A 19,839-nucleotide genomic window follows, 5' to 3' on the forward strand; every position below is an offset into this window, starting at 1 on the left:
CCCACCATTGCCTTATAAGCATTGAGCCTAAGGAGCTCAAATATTAGACAATAAATAAATTGATATTTTTTTCATCAAATGAAAAACAGGGAGGGAGAGAGAGAGAGAGAAAGAGAGATGCTACATCCACAACATTTTTGCAACAAATCTTAAGTGGTAGTTTGTTATTAGCTATTGTTAATGAGTAAAAAAGTAATTTTAGTGGTGGATTCAAATTAGAACTAATAACAAACCTAGGATTTATTCTGAAAATGTTGTGAATATTTCTATATATAAAAAAAAAAAAAAACTATACACAAAAATTTCACAACAGCTGAGTTGACAAACTTTTACTAGTTTTCATCTAAATCCACTACTAACATCATTTTTTTTACTTGCCACTACCAATATGCCACATCAATAGGTGTGAAAATTTTAGTCAAATTTTTTGTGACTATAGATTTTCTCAGAAAAAAATTCTATATGATTAATTTGTAATTTTGCGTCTAAAACAAAATAATAGAGTTTAATTAATATTTAATTTTTTTAAAATGTCATATTTAAATATAAGGGAAATTACACTTTACCCACCTGTGGTTTTTTCGAAAAACACTTTGCCTACCTATGGTTCAAAAATTGGCACTTTATCCACCTAAATTAAGCTCCATTTGTCTCTCATTACCCACCTCACATCTGTTTAAAATATGAGTAAATTTGTATTTTTGCTATCATTTTATGCTTTTGTCATCTCAAACATAAAAAAACTAAAAAATCAAGAAAAAAGAATATCTAAAAACTAGGTTTTGTAAAAATTAAAAGGGGAAATTGTACTTTACCTACCTATGGTTTGGCCCGTTTTAATAGTGCCTACCCGTGATTTAAAAGTTATCACTTAACCCACCTGAGGTAGCCTCCGTTAGACTCCCGTTACCCACCTCTGCCCTTTCTATTAGAAAATCCTTTTTACTATATAAGCCAAAATTAGAACCTAAATAGAACCCTAAAAAAAAAGGAATGAGCTCTCTCCCTCTCTCTACCTTACCCAAACCCATTTCTTCCATATCAACTTGATCTTCAGCCATGGACTTGGAATCTAATTATGAAATTGCCCCCATTGCCGATTTCATCTACTCCCGCAACTTCACCAGAGTCGCTTTACAGGTAATGTTGAATAAACACCAAAAAAAAAAAAAAAAAAATCCTAAAACCCTAGAAATTATCTCTCGTTTTTTAATCCCCTATTTGGTTTCCGAGAAAACCAAAAGGAAAATATAATTTTCTTTTGTGTTAATGGAATTGGAAACAATTTATTGAAAAAAAAAAAGGAAAAAAATAATAATAATAGAAGCTTTTAGTGGGATTGCAGAAATTCAGTGTCTTTATTCTCTGATTGGTTGCTAAGAAACTAAAGGAAAGGAAAATAGAAAGTTAGTGTGTCTCAGTGAGAATTTAAGTTTGATTAGTTTGCTGGTTTCGGTCGCTTTCTTCAAAGTTTCTGGGGAGATTTTGGAAATTTTATTTCCTTATTCTCTGTTTATTTCCTAAGAAAAAGAAGGAAAAGGAATAAAAGGTTACTGTGTCAGTGAAATTTAAATGTGATTAGTTTACTTGCTTCAGTTGATTTCAAAGAGATTATTGAAATTCTATTTTTTCATTCTCTGTTTGTTTGCTGAGAAACTGAAGAAAAGGAAAAGAAAAAAATTGCTGTAACTGAAAGAGTGAATTTTGAATGCGATTAATTTACTAGTTTCAGTGAATTTCTTTAATTTTTCATTCAGAAATTACGTTCAAATTCTAGGTCGGACTTTACCTTGTTTTTGAGATCTTCTTCCATGGAGATGGTTTCGAAAGTCGAAGGATGCGTGAAAGGAATAGATCTCCACCGTCTGTTGCCTTGCTGGTCTTTGCTGGGGTTTTTTTTTGCAGATTTTATTTTTTTACTTGCAAATTTGGGTTTTATTTATTTATTTAGAGAACCCAGCAAAAGAGAAGGGATTAGAGTTTTAGAGAGAGAAAGCCTAGGGTAAAGATAGAATTCAGCAAATTGGTGGATACCATTTATTCTTAATTTTTGTATTTTATTTTTTGATTGTTTTATGAAGAATTAAGTAGTCAATTTTTGGATTTAGCAGTGGAAGGCTAGCGAATCTGTGGGTGTATGTTCACATGGATTTCTGGGTTTTGATTGTGAAGAAGAAGAAGAATGAGAGAAAAGAAGAGAGAGACATAAAATATAATGAAAAAGACACATTTACCCCTATTTTTAACGGTGAAAAGGCAGAGGTGGGTAACGGGGGTCGAATGGAGGCCATCTCAGGTGGGTTAAGTGACAACTTTTAAACCACAGGTAGGCACTGTTAAAACGGGCCAAACCACAAGTGGGTAAAGTGCAATTTCCCCAAATTAAAACCTAGCTTTTAGATCTTCTTTTCTCTTGATTTTTTATTTTTTATGTTTTGAGAGGAGAGAGATATAAAAGGGTAGTAAAAATACAAATTTACTCATATTTTTAACAGAGGTAGGTGACGGGAGACAAACAAAACTGACCTTAGGTGGGTAAAGTATCAATTTTTAAACCACAAGTAGGTAAAGTGTTTTTCGAGCTAAAGAAAGGTGAGAAAAATGTAATTTTCTCTTAAATATATAAAAAACCTCAAATCAGTTTTCGCCTAATGCCCTAAAATGCATCAAACTGCCCCTGTAACCTGCTAGACTTGATAAGATACTACAACTTTCATGAATTTTCGCTAGCAACAAACTAACTTATGCATCTCATTTTTGGATTGTCTTAGTTAATTTTTGACTAAAATCTTAGATATATACTCATTTGGAATTTCTTTTAGGTAATGAGTACGACGGTGTATCTCAAATATCTCATATATATATATATATATATTATTGTATAAAAAAATGTATACATATGGGATATATATCGAGTGCAATAGTCATACAATGATAAATCAAACTGATACTAAAAAGCTAAAAAAACCACTTTTAATCTCACTCTTAGGACAAAAATGAATAAAAAATTTACCTTCAATTTTTTTGCTACTTATACTTTTTCACCCATTCTAAAAAAACCCACACTAATTGCACCAAATCTAAATCCTAATATATATATATATATATATAGCCAAAACTTTTGACTTTTGGTTGACCTCTCCACAATTTTCCACATCAACATTTTTTATTTATATTTTTTAATTTGATTTAATTCTTTCGATTTTATAGCACCAAATTGCAGAAAATTTATTAAATTTCTTTTTAAAAAAATTTAAATTCAGTTGTTTGGTGCCATACAACCACTATACTTAAAGGAGACCTATATTATTACCTAATTAGAGAATTTTTAGATAATCCTAACAAACTGTATAATAACTCCATTAATATAAATCTATCCAAAAAAACGGAATATATTTCCATTAATTTGATAATTTCTACGTTGATGACATTTAAAAATTGTAGGGTCACGATTTGCGTTAAACCTCAGTTGGGTTGGGTTCGCACGTAAATGGGCCCATACAATATCATTTGTAGAGAGTGGGATCGAAAGGCTAAGTCATGTTTACCCGGCTGTGGTTTTGTTAAGATATTTGTGCATGGTTCCAGTATACTTGCCTCTGAAACCCTTTCTCCTTTTAGTGGGACTGGAGGAGACCCCCTTCTTTAGGTTACATATTTTTCTTTTATACTCGCATGCGTTCAATTTCCTTCGTCCACGTGTAGGGTCGACCCTTTCAAGACTGATACTTGTCCCATCAGTCTCAGACCTAAGTCGTTGAAAGTTGTGGATAAAGTTCATGGATAAGGCTCTGTTAGGTGCAGAGATATGCATGGAGAAGGTGGCAAAGGAAGCCTTTCTTAGATATTTTAGATTTCCCCTTCGGGCACTCCCCTTTACTTTTCTGCCCTTTTTCTTGGGTCAGCCGAGGACTGCACCGTCCTCGGCCGCTTCTCCGGGCCAATTGGGCCACCTTATTCTTGAACTCTGGCCATGACCTTTTTAGGCTTGGGCCTTTGGACCCTTCATCAGCAAACGGGCCTGGCCCGTCGATTATTGGACCCCACAAAAATAAATAAAAATTCTATCATATTTCCTTATATCTATCAATCACGTTTTCTTTCTCTTCTTCTTTTTCATTTTTTTTTTAATAATTAACGTTGATTAGAAATTATAATTTCAATAGGATTTAAACTCTATAATTATATCAATGAGACTCAACAAATATATATAATTTTTTATTTCAATAGGATTTAAATTTTATATCAAATGGACTATACCAACATATTGATCCTTAAAAAAATTTTATATAACCAAATTTGATTAGGAATCTATAACCCTATATTATATTATAAATAATTTTTTAGGGATTATTTGTTACAATTTCAACTTGGCTTTTCATTCCTATATTATATTTTAAATAGTTTTTTTTTTTTGGATTATTCTTCTAACACCACTCTACTGTACAATCTCTTGCATTGATTTTGGTTCTTTGAGCGCCTTCAAAATAAAAGGTATGTAAAGTTTTCTTATCAGATTTAATGTTAACATATAGGAGAGATATTGTGTTTTTATTTTTGGAATTATTTACGTTCATGTGTATGTATGTATTGGGTTTAACTGAATTGGAATTATCTTTGAAACTTTGGTTTTGATTGAATAATGAAAATGGCAGAAGAAGTACGTTCCTGTATTTGGATTCTGCTGTATATGTGTTGTAGTTTAAACTTGGTATTTGATTTGTTAAATTGTTAATTCACAGTTTCATTGTTCATCTATTAATCATGAATAATAATATTGTTATTTGCAACCATCATGATATGGTATCAATGATGTGATCATTCTGAATACTTTTCTTTAGAGTTTACAATTAAAAGACTTTTGCAATTACACGTTAAAAAAAAAATTTATTGGATACGTTGGATCTTAAATAACTTCTATTAAACTTCATCCTTTATGGCATCATTAAAAAGAAAACTCATATAAATAGGTATTAGGATATTATTTAGAACTATCATAATAGACTAATGTATTACGCATGGTATGAATCTAACGGTAACATCCTATGCTATAAAATAAAATTGGACCTATGGTTTATCTTCTCTTTGCAAAAAATGGTTAAATTCTCATTAATTGTGATAGTTTGCTTTTAGGTAAAATAGAAACTCTATTAACTAAGTTTTAAGAAATTTAAAATTCTATTTCAAAAAATTTCTTGAACATTAAATTTTATTTTAATTATTTTATATTGTAAAAGAATAAAATTTATACATTACATACAATCATTACTTCAGTCACCTTCTAAATGATGGAGGATATGAGAAAGCAATTTGTAGATCTACTATGAAGATAACATAGATTATGTTGGTGGTGGATAGTAGATTTAATTGCAATTAAGTATTGTGTGAAGTCATCATCATATAATAGTCCATGCTGAGATGTGTCATGTGAAACCAATGATACAAAAGAAAAAGAATTTTTATAACTATTATATTAAACAAAAAATTACTTATTTTCATTCATTTTCAAGGTATACATTTTTTTAAAGTCAAGTCATAGACCTCTAAGCAAAATAAATATTTTTAATTTTTAGTTAACTATCCTCCTTTTTTTTTTTTTTTTTTTTAATAATTTGAGAAACACACACACACCTTAATATCACGCCTTACCGATGTAGGATGACTCGACAATATTGAGTATCTTTTTTATTTGAGAAACACACACACATATATATATAGGGGAAGAAAGATGAGATAAGGGAATACACTCACATGTCAACACCAAAATTGCATGCGGCAATTAGTGTTACAGAGCAAGTGATAAACTTCTTCTCAATATTATAACTTACCGATGTGAGATGACTCGACAATACTGAGTATCTTTTTTATTTGAGAAACACACACAAAAAAGGAACAGTGAACATAAATAACGGTGACGTTTCAAACACTGATAGTAAGCGCAATGCGCACCCTAATCTTCCTTAGGGGCCGCGCACTTTAGCCCCAAAACCCCTCTCGTTCTCATCTCTCTGCAACTCTCTCTTATATACACACAAACAGACAAATTTCATAAAAAAAAAAAAAAAAAAGGAAAAAAAAGGAAAAATTTAAAACCCTAAAAACCTATACATATAGAGAGAGAGAAAACACAAAATATAGAGAGAGAAAGAGGGAGAGAGAGTGTGTGTAGCATAAATCGTGTGTTTATATGTGAAAGACTGTTGAGATAATGGGAAGTAACTTTCTCACTCCACCAGCAAAACGCCCGAACTCCACACTCTACACCTCCACCACCGCCACCACCACCACCATGCCCGACCCGAACCCGAATTCGGCAAACGGATCCTCGAAGCGGCACAAGCACCCGCCGCTGTCCGTTCCGCCTGGCCACGTGGCGTTCCGGCTGCTCTGCCACGCGTCGCGAATCGGCGGGGTGATTGGGAAGTCCGGCAACGTCATCAAGACCCTGCAGCAGGGCACGGGCGCCAGGATCCGAATCGTGGACACTCCGAACGAGTCGCCGGATCGGGTCATACTGGTCGTCGCGAATTCGAACCTGAGCAGCAAGCTGAGTTTGAAGAAGAGCGAGAGCGAAGTTGAGGAAGACGAGGAGGAGGAGGAGGAAGCATTTGGGAGGAGTGGTGAGGAGGTGGTGGAGGTGTCGAAGGCGCAAGAGGCGTTGGTGAAGGTGTTCGAGAGGATTCTGGAGGTTGCGGCGGAGAGTGACGGCGTCGGGGCCGGGGTTGGGGTCGTGTCGTGCCGGCTTTTGGCGGAGGCGGCTCAGGTTGGTTCTGTGATTGGGAAGGGAGGGAAGGTTGTGGAGAAGATTAGGAAAGAGAGTGGCACTAAAATTAGGGTTTTGTCCGACAAGTTGCCGGCTTGCGCCGCCCCTTCCGACGAGATGATTGAGGTATAGCTTTTCGTGTTTTTCGGGTTTTTATTACAATGTGTGTTGATTTTTTTAGTTGGTGTGTGGTTATTTAGTTGAAAACTTTTGGACTTGCTGAACTAGGTTGATTGTAGAGTTAGTGATAAATGGCATTTTAAAGTGTCGGACTGTGCTGTGCCATTCCACCTCAAAACCAATTAGTGACGAGGAAGACACACTCAAATCTTTTATGACATTCGACATCATGCCACGCGGGCCTGTTTTTAGAGTAGTTGTAGAGTCAAACTGTGGTCCCCCAACATAAAGCATAGAGTAGGTTGGCATATTCTTGTTGGCAAATTCTTTGCGTATGTCAAACGTCCTTCAAATTCAAGTGCTGTTGTTGAACCGATATAATTCAGGTCTTTCTGAGTATGATTTACTGAATGGTTAGACTTTTAGGCCATTAGACACTGCGATTGTGTATTGCTGATTTTATTAGCTTTGTTAGTGGCTGCCTGAAGTTATAGTACCATCTCAAAGATTGCATCTTTCATCTCAATGAATGGCTCTTGTTGGCAGCATCATATTCTGGCCTTTCCTTTATAGTTACCTCAGTCGTTGGGGTTTAAAAAAAAAAAAAAAAAATTATGTTTGTTATTACTCAACAGAGTTAAATTCTTTTGTATGATCCTTATTAAGTTCTTTCATGGGTATTGGGGGTTCAATAACAGCTTGTTTGAGAGTTCAATTGCAAAATGTTGGAAGGAGAATTGCATCACCTAGCACCTTTTTTCAGTTAGGATGTTGGTATATGACCAATTAAGTACTAAGGCCTTCCAGTAGGACTGTATGAGGGAATGTGAAGGTGGGGAATTATTGGTATCCATTTGGACATATGTCGGTGAAAACCAAGATGAAAACTGATTGCATCTCCTTAGTAGAATTATGTCAATATAATCAACTTCGGCCAATATTTTGATATCTTCTTATTGGATACTATTTAAGTTGCCCTAAAGATTGGTATCTTGTATGTTTACTTGGAAGACTTGGTTTAGTGAAAAGAAGAGCATTATGTGAATCAGGGTTTGGCTTTTCATTCAAAGTAACAAGGAGAGCTAGGTTGGGGGAATCTTATATCCAAAAGTGAAGTTCAATTGTAAAATTATTTTGGAGATTTCCATGGCATACAATTGTTGCAAGCAAAGTGTGGAATTAAGGGTGTGCTTAGTGTTTTGAGGCTGCGAAAGTATTGTGATCGTTACTTTAAATCGAAGTTCATATGCTTAGTTTTGTAAGACTACAGATGACAAGAGTATTGTGTTTATTACTTTATTTAGAAGTTGATCACACTTAGGTTACTGTTTTGATCTTATTGAATAGAATGTGGGAATCTTGTGTGGAATTATATTTCATGTGGGATGGTGATTCAGATGAGTGCCTCTAGAGTAAAATTTCCTCATCTTTTTCCATCTTGTGCCTCTAAAGGCTCCCCCTCCCCCCCCCCCCCCCCCCCCCCCCCCCACCCTTGCAGTTCATTTAACAATATTCTAACAAGAAGAAATCTAAAAACTCTGTTAGCTTCTCCACACATCGACAGGCTAACTCTTTTGATTGCCATTGGTTTAGATGTTGGTTCCTTTTAGTGGAATGGGTTTGCGAAAAGAGTTGTTGAGATTTCTGGGTAGTGTTATTAGATTGTTTGAAGGCATTTCATTTTAGCCATGATTTGCTTTATCTAGGTAGAAATAAATGCTAGAACTTTTTAAGTTTTTATTATCACACCTCGGTAGGGGTCTTCACAACAACACCCCCCCCCCCCCCACCCCCCAAGAAAAAAAAAAAAAAAAACTTTTTCCTTTACGCTTTCTTTTCAAGTAAGAAGTAAAAATCTCTAGGGTGGTCTAGGTCTCTGATCTATTGGAGAAACTTTGGTCAATTTCTTTCTTTGTGCTTCTGTAACCTCTGATTTATAATATGAGGTTTCCTATTGTTTTAAATCTTAGATATTGCACTTCAATTTCTTGTTTAGGGCATCTGTTAATTATTCTTGTCTAGTGAAGCCCCTCCTCCTATAGTTCTGGTTGACTTTCTAAAAAAAAAAAATTTTTTATGGGTGGAGAAACCTTTCATCCAGTGCTCCAATACACTGGACAGGACACAGGTGCAACATGTGGCCCTTTTTGTACAGGTTTTGTGTCCGTGTCCAGCACTGGACTCAAGCAAAGTCCATCTTTTATGGATGTTCTCTCAGAATTTTGGGGCTAATTGGACAATTATTTTTCTGAAAGGCTCCTTTTGTGTATGTAAAGATATTTCTTTTTAGAAGTGGGGAAAATTAGCTTTGAAAATTCACCAAAATCATGAAGGAGAACTTAGTTTATTCTTTCAATGGGTCAGTTAGGATATATTGAAAAACAATATTGTAATGTTTTTCAGAAAAATGAAATCTCTGTTATAGAGCGACCTTTTGAAAAATTTTCTTAAATTTTCTGTTGAGAAAGAAGCATTCAATAAACCTAATCAATCGAAAGAGACAAATCCTAACTGATGAACTTGTTGAGTGAAAGTGAGGTTGTGTGCATTTCAGGTTCAAAACATGGTATAAATCTTTGTGATATACTTTTTTATTTTATTTTGTTTTATTTTATTTTATTTTAATTTTTGATAAGTAACATAAAAATTTTATTAAAAAGAACACAGCCCAGTACATAGGAAATGTACTAAAAATATACTTTTAAAAGAAAGAAATAACTTTTGTTGTATGATAAGCCATAATTAGTTTTCCATTTTGCTTGTATTTAGTTGTTATCCTTTAATTAATGGTTATGAGGTGGAATTGCCATCTGAGCAAAGAGCCCATTGGCAAAAAAAGTAATTCTTTTTTATTGATAGGTAAAAAAAAAAGAATTACTTTTTTTGCCAATGGGCTCTTTGCTCAGATGGCAATTCCTTCCCTCATAAAAATGGGTGGGGAGTTGAGGATGTTGATTCAAAAACCCATTGGGTGCATGTGTAAGTTACCAACAGGAATATATATATTCAATTTTAATAATTGAGTATTCTAGTACAGCTTCTAGAGTGACAGTTATGTATGTTGATCCTATGCTTGTGCTTCCCTTCTATTGTTTATTATTAGACAATATATTTCTGGTTGTGAAAATGGATCAACATTGTGGCAGATAGAAGGGGATATTTTGGCTGTAAAGAAAGCACTTGTTGCCGTTTCCCGCCGTTTGCAAGACTGTCCTCCAGTTGACAAGACAAGGATGGCTGGAAGCAAACCTCTGGAAGCAGTTGCCCGTGAGACTTTGCCTGAACTGCGTGTAGATCATATTCTTCAAAGGAACTCAGGGTTACCCACTATGCCAAGTAGCTCAATCAGTTATGCTTCAGGAATTCATCCATTGTCAGTAGAAATTGACAGGGTTCCTGCTCTGGAAACAAACAACTTATTTCAGGATGTTACTTTTAAGATTCTTTGTTCCAATGATAGGGTTGGAGGTGTAATTGGAAAAGGGGGTTCCATTGTTAGGGCTCTTCAAAATGAGACAGGTGCTAGTATAAGTGTTGGAGCTTCTATAGCTGAGTGTGATGAACGACTGATTACCGTTACTGCATCCGAGGTTTGTCAGTTTGTGTTTCTTTTTCATCTCTATCTTTCACGATTTACCTGTCCTTATTTATGGGTGTATTTGTTATTAAATTATTAATTGGTGTTATGGTTGGTTTTGTCTTGTGTAGAACCCTGATTCACGATATTCACCAGCGCAGAAGGCAATTGTTCTTGTTTTCTCTAGATCTATAGAGGCAGGCATTGAGAAGGGGATAGATTCAGGCTCAAATAAGGGGTCAACTGTAAATGCAAGGATTGTAGTCCCACATAACCAAGTTGGTTGTTTGTTGGGAAAAGGGGGTGCGATAGTTTCAGAGATGCGCAAGGTTACAGGTACTGGCATACGAATAATTGGAGGTGAACAGGTCCCAAAGTGTGTGTCAGAGAATGATCAAGTGGTGCAGGTGTGAGTTACTTCTTTCTTTTTTTTTTTTTTTTTTGGATGATAAGTAATATTTCATTCAACCAAAGGACCTGCTTAGCAGGAAATAAAACAGCCTTCAACAATGAGAAAATAGACGGCTCAATTCAATACAGAATTAGGCTGCTTCCACACACAACACAAAATCCTATTTTGGATTGAATTATTTGTTTTTATTTTGCCACAACTCTGCCCCTTACATCAGTGAATCACTTCTTTTGTTAAGTACAATGGAAGGATGGAAAATAAATTTTATTGATTTTTTTTTCCTTGGATGGGATTTCTGTCCAAGCGGGGGATAGCTCAGTTGGAAGAACGTCAGATTTGAGATCTGAAGGTCATGTGTTTGATCCACGCTAGCTGCTTGGTTGGAATTTTTTTTGGTGGGGTGTGGGTCGGAAGCCAGAGGGGAGTGAATCTGGGTTATATTTAGTATGCAGAAATGATTCTGGGACTTCCAGATTAAAAAAAATGGTTAAATGTTCCTTCATATTGTAGCTTGGAATTATAGAAAAAACACTTTATGGATTTTGCAAGTAATGACTCAGTGTTTACTTTTCAGAAAAGAAACAAGTAAATGACTCAAAAGTTTGTTTGTTTAGGATCTTGCTGATTATATTGCTGGCTGCATCCTGGCTTCGTTCCCTGTTAGGAGTTCCCCTTGATTACTTGATACCCAGTTTTGGCAAGCAGGGTTTGTGTATCTATGGGGCCCTGCCTTGGTGAGGCTCCACGCCATCCAAGGAAAAAAAAAAAATCCTGGCAGCATATTCTTGATGACAGTTTTGTTTAATCCAGCCTAAAACAATAATTTTTTACCAATATTTATGATATTAAATTAGCAATATTTTATGATAATTTTTTCATTAAAGCAGCCAAAATTTTGTCCTTCAAGTCCTTTCCAATGTTTTATTTTATTTTATATTTTTATTTTTTTGTTGGATAAGTAATGAAAATTTATTGAACCCAAATAAAATCACCCTTGTACATGGCGGTGTACAGTCCTATTGAATATTATAAATTATAGAGATTTTAATAGTTTGTTGCATTTTATATTTCATGTTTGGGTTTGTAATTTAATGTACTCATCCTTCAAAGAAAATTTTAAGCAAACTGAATAATTCGGATTTTTTAGTAAAATCTTTGGTTTTTGGTGGCCAAAGTCAAATAGGATAATCTCTAAATGCAGCAAGGTCCTCATTTATGATTTCTTTTTTTTTGACAGATTTCAGGAGAGCTTTCAAATGTGCAAGATGCATTGTATAATGTAACTGGTAGACTGCGAGATAACCTTTTCTCAAGCACACAGAACAATGTTGGAGCACGGGGCGGTTCCTCTATATTAACTGATACCAGCCCCTATGGAAGAATAAGAGATCCTGTCTCTCTTGGAAATCATCCATCAGTTGGTGTCTCTCATAGTCTCAGCCGACATACTATTACTCAAAGTACAGATCCTTTAGTTGGTGTTTCACATGGTCTCGGTCGACATACTCCTTTAACTCAAAGTATGGATCATCTTGGAATTTCCCATGGTTTAGATCGTCCTCCTTCACCAAGGTTATGGGCATCACAAGTAAGATCTCTCTTCCTCCCTCTCTTTGTGTGTAGAAGTTCTCATAATTTTGCTACTTCTTACGGGTGGGTTTGGTTGCAGTCAGCAGGTGGAGTAAATTTAAGAAGCAACCCTGATGTTGGCAGAGGATTGACTTCACTTAAAGGTGGCTTGGAGCTAGGCGGGTCAGTAATACCCTACAAATAGCATGCATTTTATGAGTATTATCCATGCTGTAATTGATTATCAAATAAGCAATATGTTTGAGGTCCTTCGATCATGTTGCTTTCTTGTTTACATCTGTTCTTTGCATTTACACTCAGACGCAAAGCTCTTCTGCTTGTTACGAATAAGACTTGGTTATTATTACATCCAATGATATTGCACTATGAAGTGTTGAATGAGATCTGCAGAGTTAATGAAATATCCTGTTCAAGTTAAAATTTAAACAATGATGAGTGTTAATTTATGATCAACTCTGATGCTGTTGTGCCTTATTATCTTATATGCATTCTCACATCTTCCACCTAAATATCAGTTAAATTCACTATATGCACAGTTGTATCTGTTCTGTGGCTGGGACCTTTTGCATGCCGTGCAGAGTTATAGTTGACGCATAATGAATCATGTAAAGCCCATATTTTCTAGTACACTGAAATAATAAATCGTGACTAGCATATAAGATGTGATCATACACTAGCAGCTTCCATAGCATCATTGCATGTACCTGCAATGATACACCTACCCTGTCCATGTACCTTCTAATGGAAAGGAGAAAAGAGCAGAGCATAAAAGATTTAGAATGTCTAAACTTTGTAATTGTATGCCCTTTTATTAGTTTGTGACACTTTCATTTGGTGTTTGCAGTGGAAGCAAATCTGCTATAGTGACAAATACAACCGTGGAGATCATGGTTCCTGAGGATGTAATTGGTTCCGTATATGGCGAGAATGGTAGTAATCTGAATCGTTTGAGACAGGTAATCCACACACTTTCATTTGAAAACTTTCGCAGCACTACTTCCATGTTGGCATTAATTGTGAATGCCCATGTTTAAGCTTCCCAAAAGTTGCCTTTTTTTGTGTGTGTGTGTGTGTGTGTGTGTGGATAATTTGATAGTTACAATGGGGAAAGAGGATTTTGAACCCTGGACGTCTTAATTGGAAATAGCAAGAGGTGCTAATTAAATGACAATGCTCTTGGCCCCAAAAGTTGCCCTTGATTTATTCTTGAGAATGAATTATTTCAAAACTCTGGGAATGTACTGAAGTGGCTGCTAAAACACAGTTTACAACCTTAAAATCCTTCTCTCCCTCTCTCTCACTCTGAACAAAGGGGTGAGGGGTTGGAGTGATGATGAGTCTTAGTTTTTAAAGGATTAAGAGAATACTGACTCTACTCGCTGGAAAGCTTTGTTGTTTGGACTAGTTTTGCTTTTTCTACTCTCACCACCAACCACACCCACCAACACCACCCCCCCCCCCCCCCCCCCCCCCCCCGGGTCCTCCTATTTCTTTCCTATTCTTCTTTTCTTGTTTTCGTGGAATCCCAAGCTGCACTTTTTCTGATGCTTGCATACCATGGTTGCTACCAGTGTTTAATATTTAATAATCTCTGAGATCTATTCTTAGAACCTTGTACTTACTTTCTGGGTTTTCTCTTACCAGATATCGGGTGCCAAGGTCATAGTGCATGAACCTCTTTCTGGAACAAGTGACAGGATTGTCGTCATATCTGGGACACCCGATGAAACCCAGGCAGCTCAAAGTCTCCTCCATGCATTCATTCTCACAGGATCTTCATAACAAATAATCCTCAGTTCATAGTGTTTCTCGGAGTACACAACTCCAGTTTGTTGCTTGTATTAGTTGTTTTTTTTCTTTCTTTTTTGTCAAAATGTGTACATTAAATTAGGAAGATTCATCCCTTCTATTTATGCCAATCATGTCATTTTGGCTCTAATTGTTGGCTGGTGTATTTTATAGTGAGTAATTATTCCCCTTTGCTGATCCATATTTTAAGAACAGATAAAGACAATGTTTAACAGATAAAGACAAAATGTTTGAGCCACATTTCTATTTTTCAAAGCCTTGTCCTAAATCTTTCACCCCAGAAAAAGGCTTTGTCCTAAATCTTAGGCTTGGGTTTGCATTACGTCGTTGTAGCTGCTTAAGGTTTTGTAAAATAACCAAATTTCATTGCGGAGTTTTCATTATTAGATCCAAGCTGTATGATCTTTAAATGAAGATCCTTAACAATTTTGCACCCAACACGAAAATACATCAATTCCTATGGCTTGATCTTTCCCATGATTCAAACTAACTTGCATGGTCAAGTCCTGAACGTATCTTAATGTCCAGATGCATATATTAATAACTGAAGAGAGTTCATACCCTTCATATTGTACATAGTATGGTACCTTGTAGGAAAAGACATACATATTACATGGATTTTCCTCTTCTGAGCTCAAATTCGTGACATAGAAATAAAGGACAACAAACATAATATCAGAAGTAAGATACATCATAGAGCAGTACATCATGATTAACTTCAAAACGAGATCTGATGAGTAATGGCACACAAGGAGATCTGATGAGTAATAGCACACATTTTTAAGTGACAACTGCACTAGTTGCTGCTGCCACAGCAGCCGGGGCGGGTTTGAGTATGATTTCCACATTGTCGTGGACTCCTTGCAGCAGTAGCTCCCCATCATATGTCAAAAATTTCCTCTTCTTTGCTGCTCTTAGTGTACCCACGAGTGCTTCGAATATGTTTGCACACTTATCATCATTAAACAATACGCCAAATGTAACCTACCAGAGACAAACCGAAATTTTGCATTAGAGAACAAGAAAAAAAATTAACAGATTGAAGCGGTAATTCCTGACATTAATATACGCTTTAGAATGAAGTAAAAGGTCATATGTAGCAGAGTCAGATGGGGAGAAAACATTATCAGCAAATAATGTCAGCTGCAGAAAAAGGAATCCATCAAACCAAATTATTGACAGGAATTTTGAACAATATACTCTAAATATCTCAAAGCATTCATACAATGTGTTAATGTATATACACAAGCACAAGCACACATGCACTTGCAGGCATTGCAGATTATCACTCTTCACTTTTTCTTCAAAGGTAGCCAATTATTTTACTTTAACAAAGGTATTGAGCAAATAAAAGTCCATCTGGTTGATAATTAGAAGAATCCATCTTTTTATGCAGGGGGATAAAAGACTCAGTCTCTTTAAAGCATTTGTATGCAGAAATTTAACCTTCTGACTTAAAAATAGAATAAATAAAGAGTAATTCAACAATTTGTTAAAACTGCAAACATGGAATTAGAAGGTGAGCAATCTACCTTCTCTATTTGCTTTATACCTTAAGTTTACCAACACATCAATGATCTAGAAGGATTAGTAGTTTATGTTAGCAAGTTCACTGTGGAAATTTTGGATTGTTTAAAATAATTCAAGAATTTAAACTATATTAAATCTCTTTTGATGAGAGACAATATATAGAATATTTACAAAAAAAAAAAAAAAAAAAAAAAATTATAAACTTTAGAAAACAAAACGAGCGGAATATAATAGAAATAATATGGAATAGAAACCACGGATGGCAGTGGCAGAGTTTTATATGCTGATATTGGCTTAATCAAATTGGAAAGGCACTGATTGTGGAAGGGTAAGGGGCAGTGGTTTTTGCACTCTACAAACTTCTGATGGGCATTTAAGTAGGTTGCTAGAGACATTCTCAAAGCTCATTTTCTTTTCTTCAGGTGATAAGATATTAAGAATTCACATTGCAGTTGGCAGGTTTTGCAAGGTAACAGGTCAAAGGAGTTATGTAGAATGAGCAGGATATCAAGTAAGTTATATCTTCAATAAATCATTTGCTATTCAAAGACTGCATATCAAAAGGGAAAACATGAAAGAAAAATGAAAGTCTCCAGCGTTGCACTAAAAATATGATCAACTTACTTGAAGTTAAATTTTTGTTGTCCAAAAGGATATATGATTTATGGTGTTACCAACATGAAGAACACGGCAAGAAATCAAACAGTCATAACGAGGAAAAACAAATCAAAACAGGCAATATTCAAACCCAACTCCAACAAAGGAGTCCTTAAGCACATAGCAATCTAGTTCATTACCAAAAAATGTCTGCCAATTTTCTTAGATGTTGCCTAGCCTAGGCATGTAAAGAACCAAATTCACAACCTACTCCACTTGACATTTAGGTACAATAAATGAAAGCATGATCAACCATTTCCAAGTTGGTTTTTTGCCTCACATTCTAAAAATGAAGCACCAAAGTAGTCAACTAAAAAGCCCACACTATCATCCTTAATAACCACCAACACTTGAACAAAGTGCATTGTCTTTTTCTGTGTTAACTAGCATTTCATTCAAATTCCTTATCTTATAGATTACATATATAGTATTGCACTAGTACTTCTACAAAATATACAAAGAAGTATATACATTATACAGACTGTCAAAACTTTTAAATGACATAGTACTAAATGTCTCTTTAGATTTGTAATATCTAATCTAAACCATGAAATGGATTCATTTCAAATAAAGATGATCATTTTCTATTTTCATTACATTAGTAAAGAAAACTATCGAAAAGTATACAAATTTTAAATTTGAGAAATAAACACCTTTAATTGCCAGAATGTGTCTCTGTGTGTGTGTGTTATAGATATATAAAGATATGAGGCAATCCGATCAGATTACAGAATTTGACATAACCCAAAAACACAAAAGCTTGGAGACCCAGTAGAAATTAGCCAAGAACTAGTAGAAATACTTATGTTTCAACTTCAAACTGTACAATTTTTTGACATTCCCATGAACAAAAGAAACCAAAGGAACACAGACACTGTTAGATCTCCCATATGGATAAGGCTGATAAGCTACCAAAAATGAGCTACATATTACAGATCAGCCATTGACATGGTCCAAACAATCTAGATCCAGATCAAAATCACATGATCAGTTGTCAGAAATTCAAACACCATGCAATTCATGTCATGTCAGCCTATATATATATATAGATATTCTCGATCTGGGTCTAATACAAATATATTCATATATAGAAAGAAAGAGAAAAAAGAAGGTCAAAATCTAAGAGAGTGTTGGAAAGGAAATGAAGAAAACTGAGAGAGAAGAGTGTATAGACCTTGTAAGAACCATCGTCTTGGAGCTTGCCAAGCCTCTTGATTTCTTCTTTGAGTCGCTCAACTTCTTCTTCTACGTTCATGGTTTCTGTTTTTTTTCAAAATGTTTTTGCTCTCTGACTATTTTTTTGAGATTTATTTATTTATACACTATTATGATTTATGAGTGATGCAACAAACCATGGTAGATTGGTAATACGAGGAAGGGGATGTGGCCTATATTTGTTGGATTGGACTTTGTGCCAAATCTAGAGAATCAGATTTATATTTGTCTATGTTACTCTCCTTTTGGAGTATTGCTATATATACATCTACCTACTATTTATAACAATTTTACAAACGGATGTTGTACCAAAATCTTACAAGCTTTTATCTGATCTCACTACTAATATCATTTTTTACTTACTAATAACCATATCTGATCTCACTACTAATATCATTTTTTACTTACTAATAACCATTCATTACGTCAACAATTTATGAAAAATATTTTAAAATAGCTTGTAACTCTAGAATTTTCATTTTCAAAATATGATAAACAACTAAAACCAATCATATAGTTTGGGATATTAACAGCCATAAAGGAAAAGAATAGAAGGGGATGAAATGGGATAAAGGATATTTTAATGAACACCTCATTCACTAGTTAGCTCAACTGGTAAAGTTTCTGATGGTTGAATAAGAGAATTGGAATTCAATCCCCATCTACATCAAAAACCGATTGGTGTCTTGGTCTGATGATAAAGAGCTATCATCAGGAGCGGACACCATATGTTGAAATACTCTTTCTCAAAAAAAAAAAAAAAAAAAAAAAAAAAAAAAAAAGAAAGAAAGAAAGAAAGAAAAGAGATGGCAATGGGTCTGATGAGGTGGGTTGGATCATGAGTGTCTTATCCTTTTTTTAAGGTGGAAAAAATTTGCATAGGACAAGAATGGGTTATGTCTAGACTAGACAAGTTAGAGGTATTTTGTATCTAATGGGATTTTGACATTAATGATGAAAAATGAAATAAAAAATGTGAGGGAGAATTGTAAGAATTCTTAAGAGTGACACAAAGTAAGTGTTTGGGGAAGAAAAAAAATTACAATTTACAAAATTGATATTATAGAACTAGTTCAATTTACAAAACTCTCACTTTTGCAATGTTTATAGGAGAGATGATTTGTAAATAGCCTTACCCTCAAATAGATATGATAAAAAAAGTTTATTTATATATATGTGGGGGAGAAAAGCCCAGGAGTACATCTCTACACATGTATTGGGCCAGGGGCCCAATCCGAGGACGTAACTAGTTCGAGGACGAATAATTACTTGCATGAGGGTCAGTGGTAGTAGGTAAAGGGGTAAAATCCAATCAGGATCGCCTGGCAAAGGTCGGAGGAGGAGTGTCATCTCGACAGAGTAAAGCCGAGGTAAGAGGAAGTGTATTACCGTCAAGAGCAACATTCCAGACCGTTCCATGGGTAAGGATAAACATCAAGAAGGGACATGACATAGGAAAGCTACAAATATCTTGGGAAAAGCTGCTACTATCACATTAAATATACCACAACTCTCTAGCTGCATTAATGATCACTGAACAGTAATTCTCAACCTTTCAGCTACTACCCAAAGACTTTAGGGAGGTGCTGATGGGACAAGAACCAACCCCAGAGATCTGATTTGCACCTGGAGGGTAGGGATGCTAGGGGAAGATAGTATAAAATGGAATGGAGACCCTAAGAGAAGGGGTTCGGAAATTTGTATGAGAAAGCACTGTAGCAGATTGAACCATATCTGTAACCATTTTCAATCAATATATACTAGAATATACCTCCTCGGATTGTACCAAGGACAAATTTACTTAGAGAAATCCAGTCTATTTCTGTTTGATTATCTTTTAAAATCCATTCTACCTGTTAAGTCATTCATTAGAGCCTAGTTTTCCAACCCACTCTCTATAAATTCATTGTATTGGGCTTGGATCCAATCATACCTTGGGCCAAGGATCCAAAAGGCGCTCTTACAATTGACGCCATCTGTGGGAAGAAATTGTGTAATAGTGAGTGCAACAGTTAACTATGATAGGATTAGGTCCCTATCAGCAAGAGTCCACGGGGTCCCAACGATAAGATGATTTCTTGAATCTGGAACACAGGAGAGATCGAGACGGTAGCGTGCACACTACACATACAAGTAGAAGTCACTCTCGAGTTGGAAGTCATGTCT

General features: G+C 35.2%; 2 protein-coding genes across 2 annotated transcripts; one reads left to right on the forward strand and one right to left on the reverse strand.

Moving 5' to 3' along the window:
• Positions 1-6,068: 6,068 nt before the first annotated feature.
• On the forward strand, positions 6,069-14,526 carry LOC126707125 (KH domain-containing protein HEN4). Its single transcript, XM_050406722.1, has 7 exons — positions 6,069-6,889; positions 10,030-10,473; positions 10,592-10,867; positions 12,110-12,460; positions 12,542-12,624; positions 13,307-13,418; positions 14,107-14,526. Exons 1-7 carry the CDS (start codon positions 6,209-6,211, stop codon positions 14,242-14,244), a joined length of 2,085 nt encoding a protein of 694 aa, XP_050262679.1. The 5' UTR covers positions 6,069-6,208; the 3' UTR covers positions 14,245-14,526.
• A 258-nt stretch (positions 14,527-14,784) lies between these two features.
• Positions 14,785-17,904, reverse strand: LOC126707126 (costars family protein). Its single transcript, XM_050406723.1, has 2 exons — positions 17,633-17,904; positions 14,785-15,255 (listed from the first exon to the last, which is right to left on the reverse strand). Exons 1-2 carry the CDS (start codon positions 17,711-17,713, stop codon positions 15,052-15,054), a joined length of 285 nt encoding a protein of 94 aa, XP_050262680.1. The 5' UTR covers positions 17,714-17,904; the 3' UTR covers positions 14,785-15,051.
• Positions 17,905-19,839: the final 1,935 nt, after the last annotated feature.

Source organism: Quercus robur, chromosome 11, assembly GCF_932294415.1.
Source record: "Quercus robur chromosome 11, dhQueRobu3.1, whole genome shotgun sequence".
Lineage (NCBI taxonomy): Eukaryota > Viridiplantae > Streptophyta > Magnoliopsida > Fagales > Fagaceae > Quercus > Quercus robur.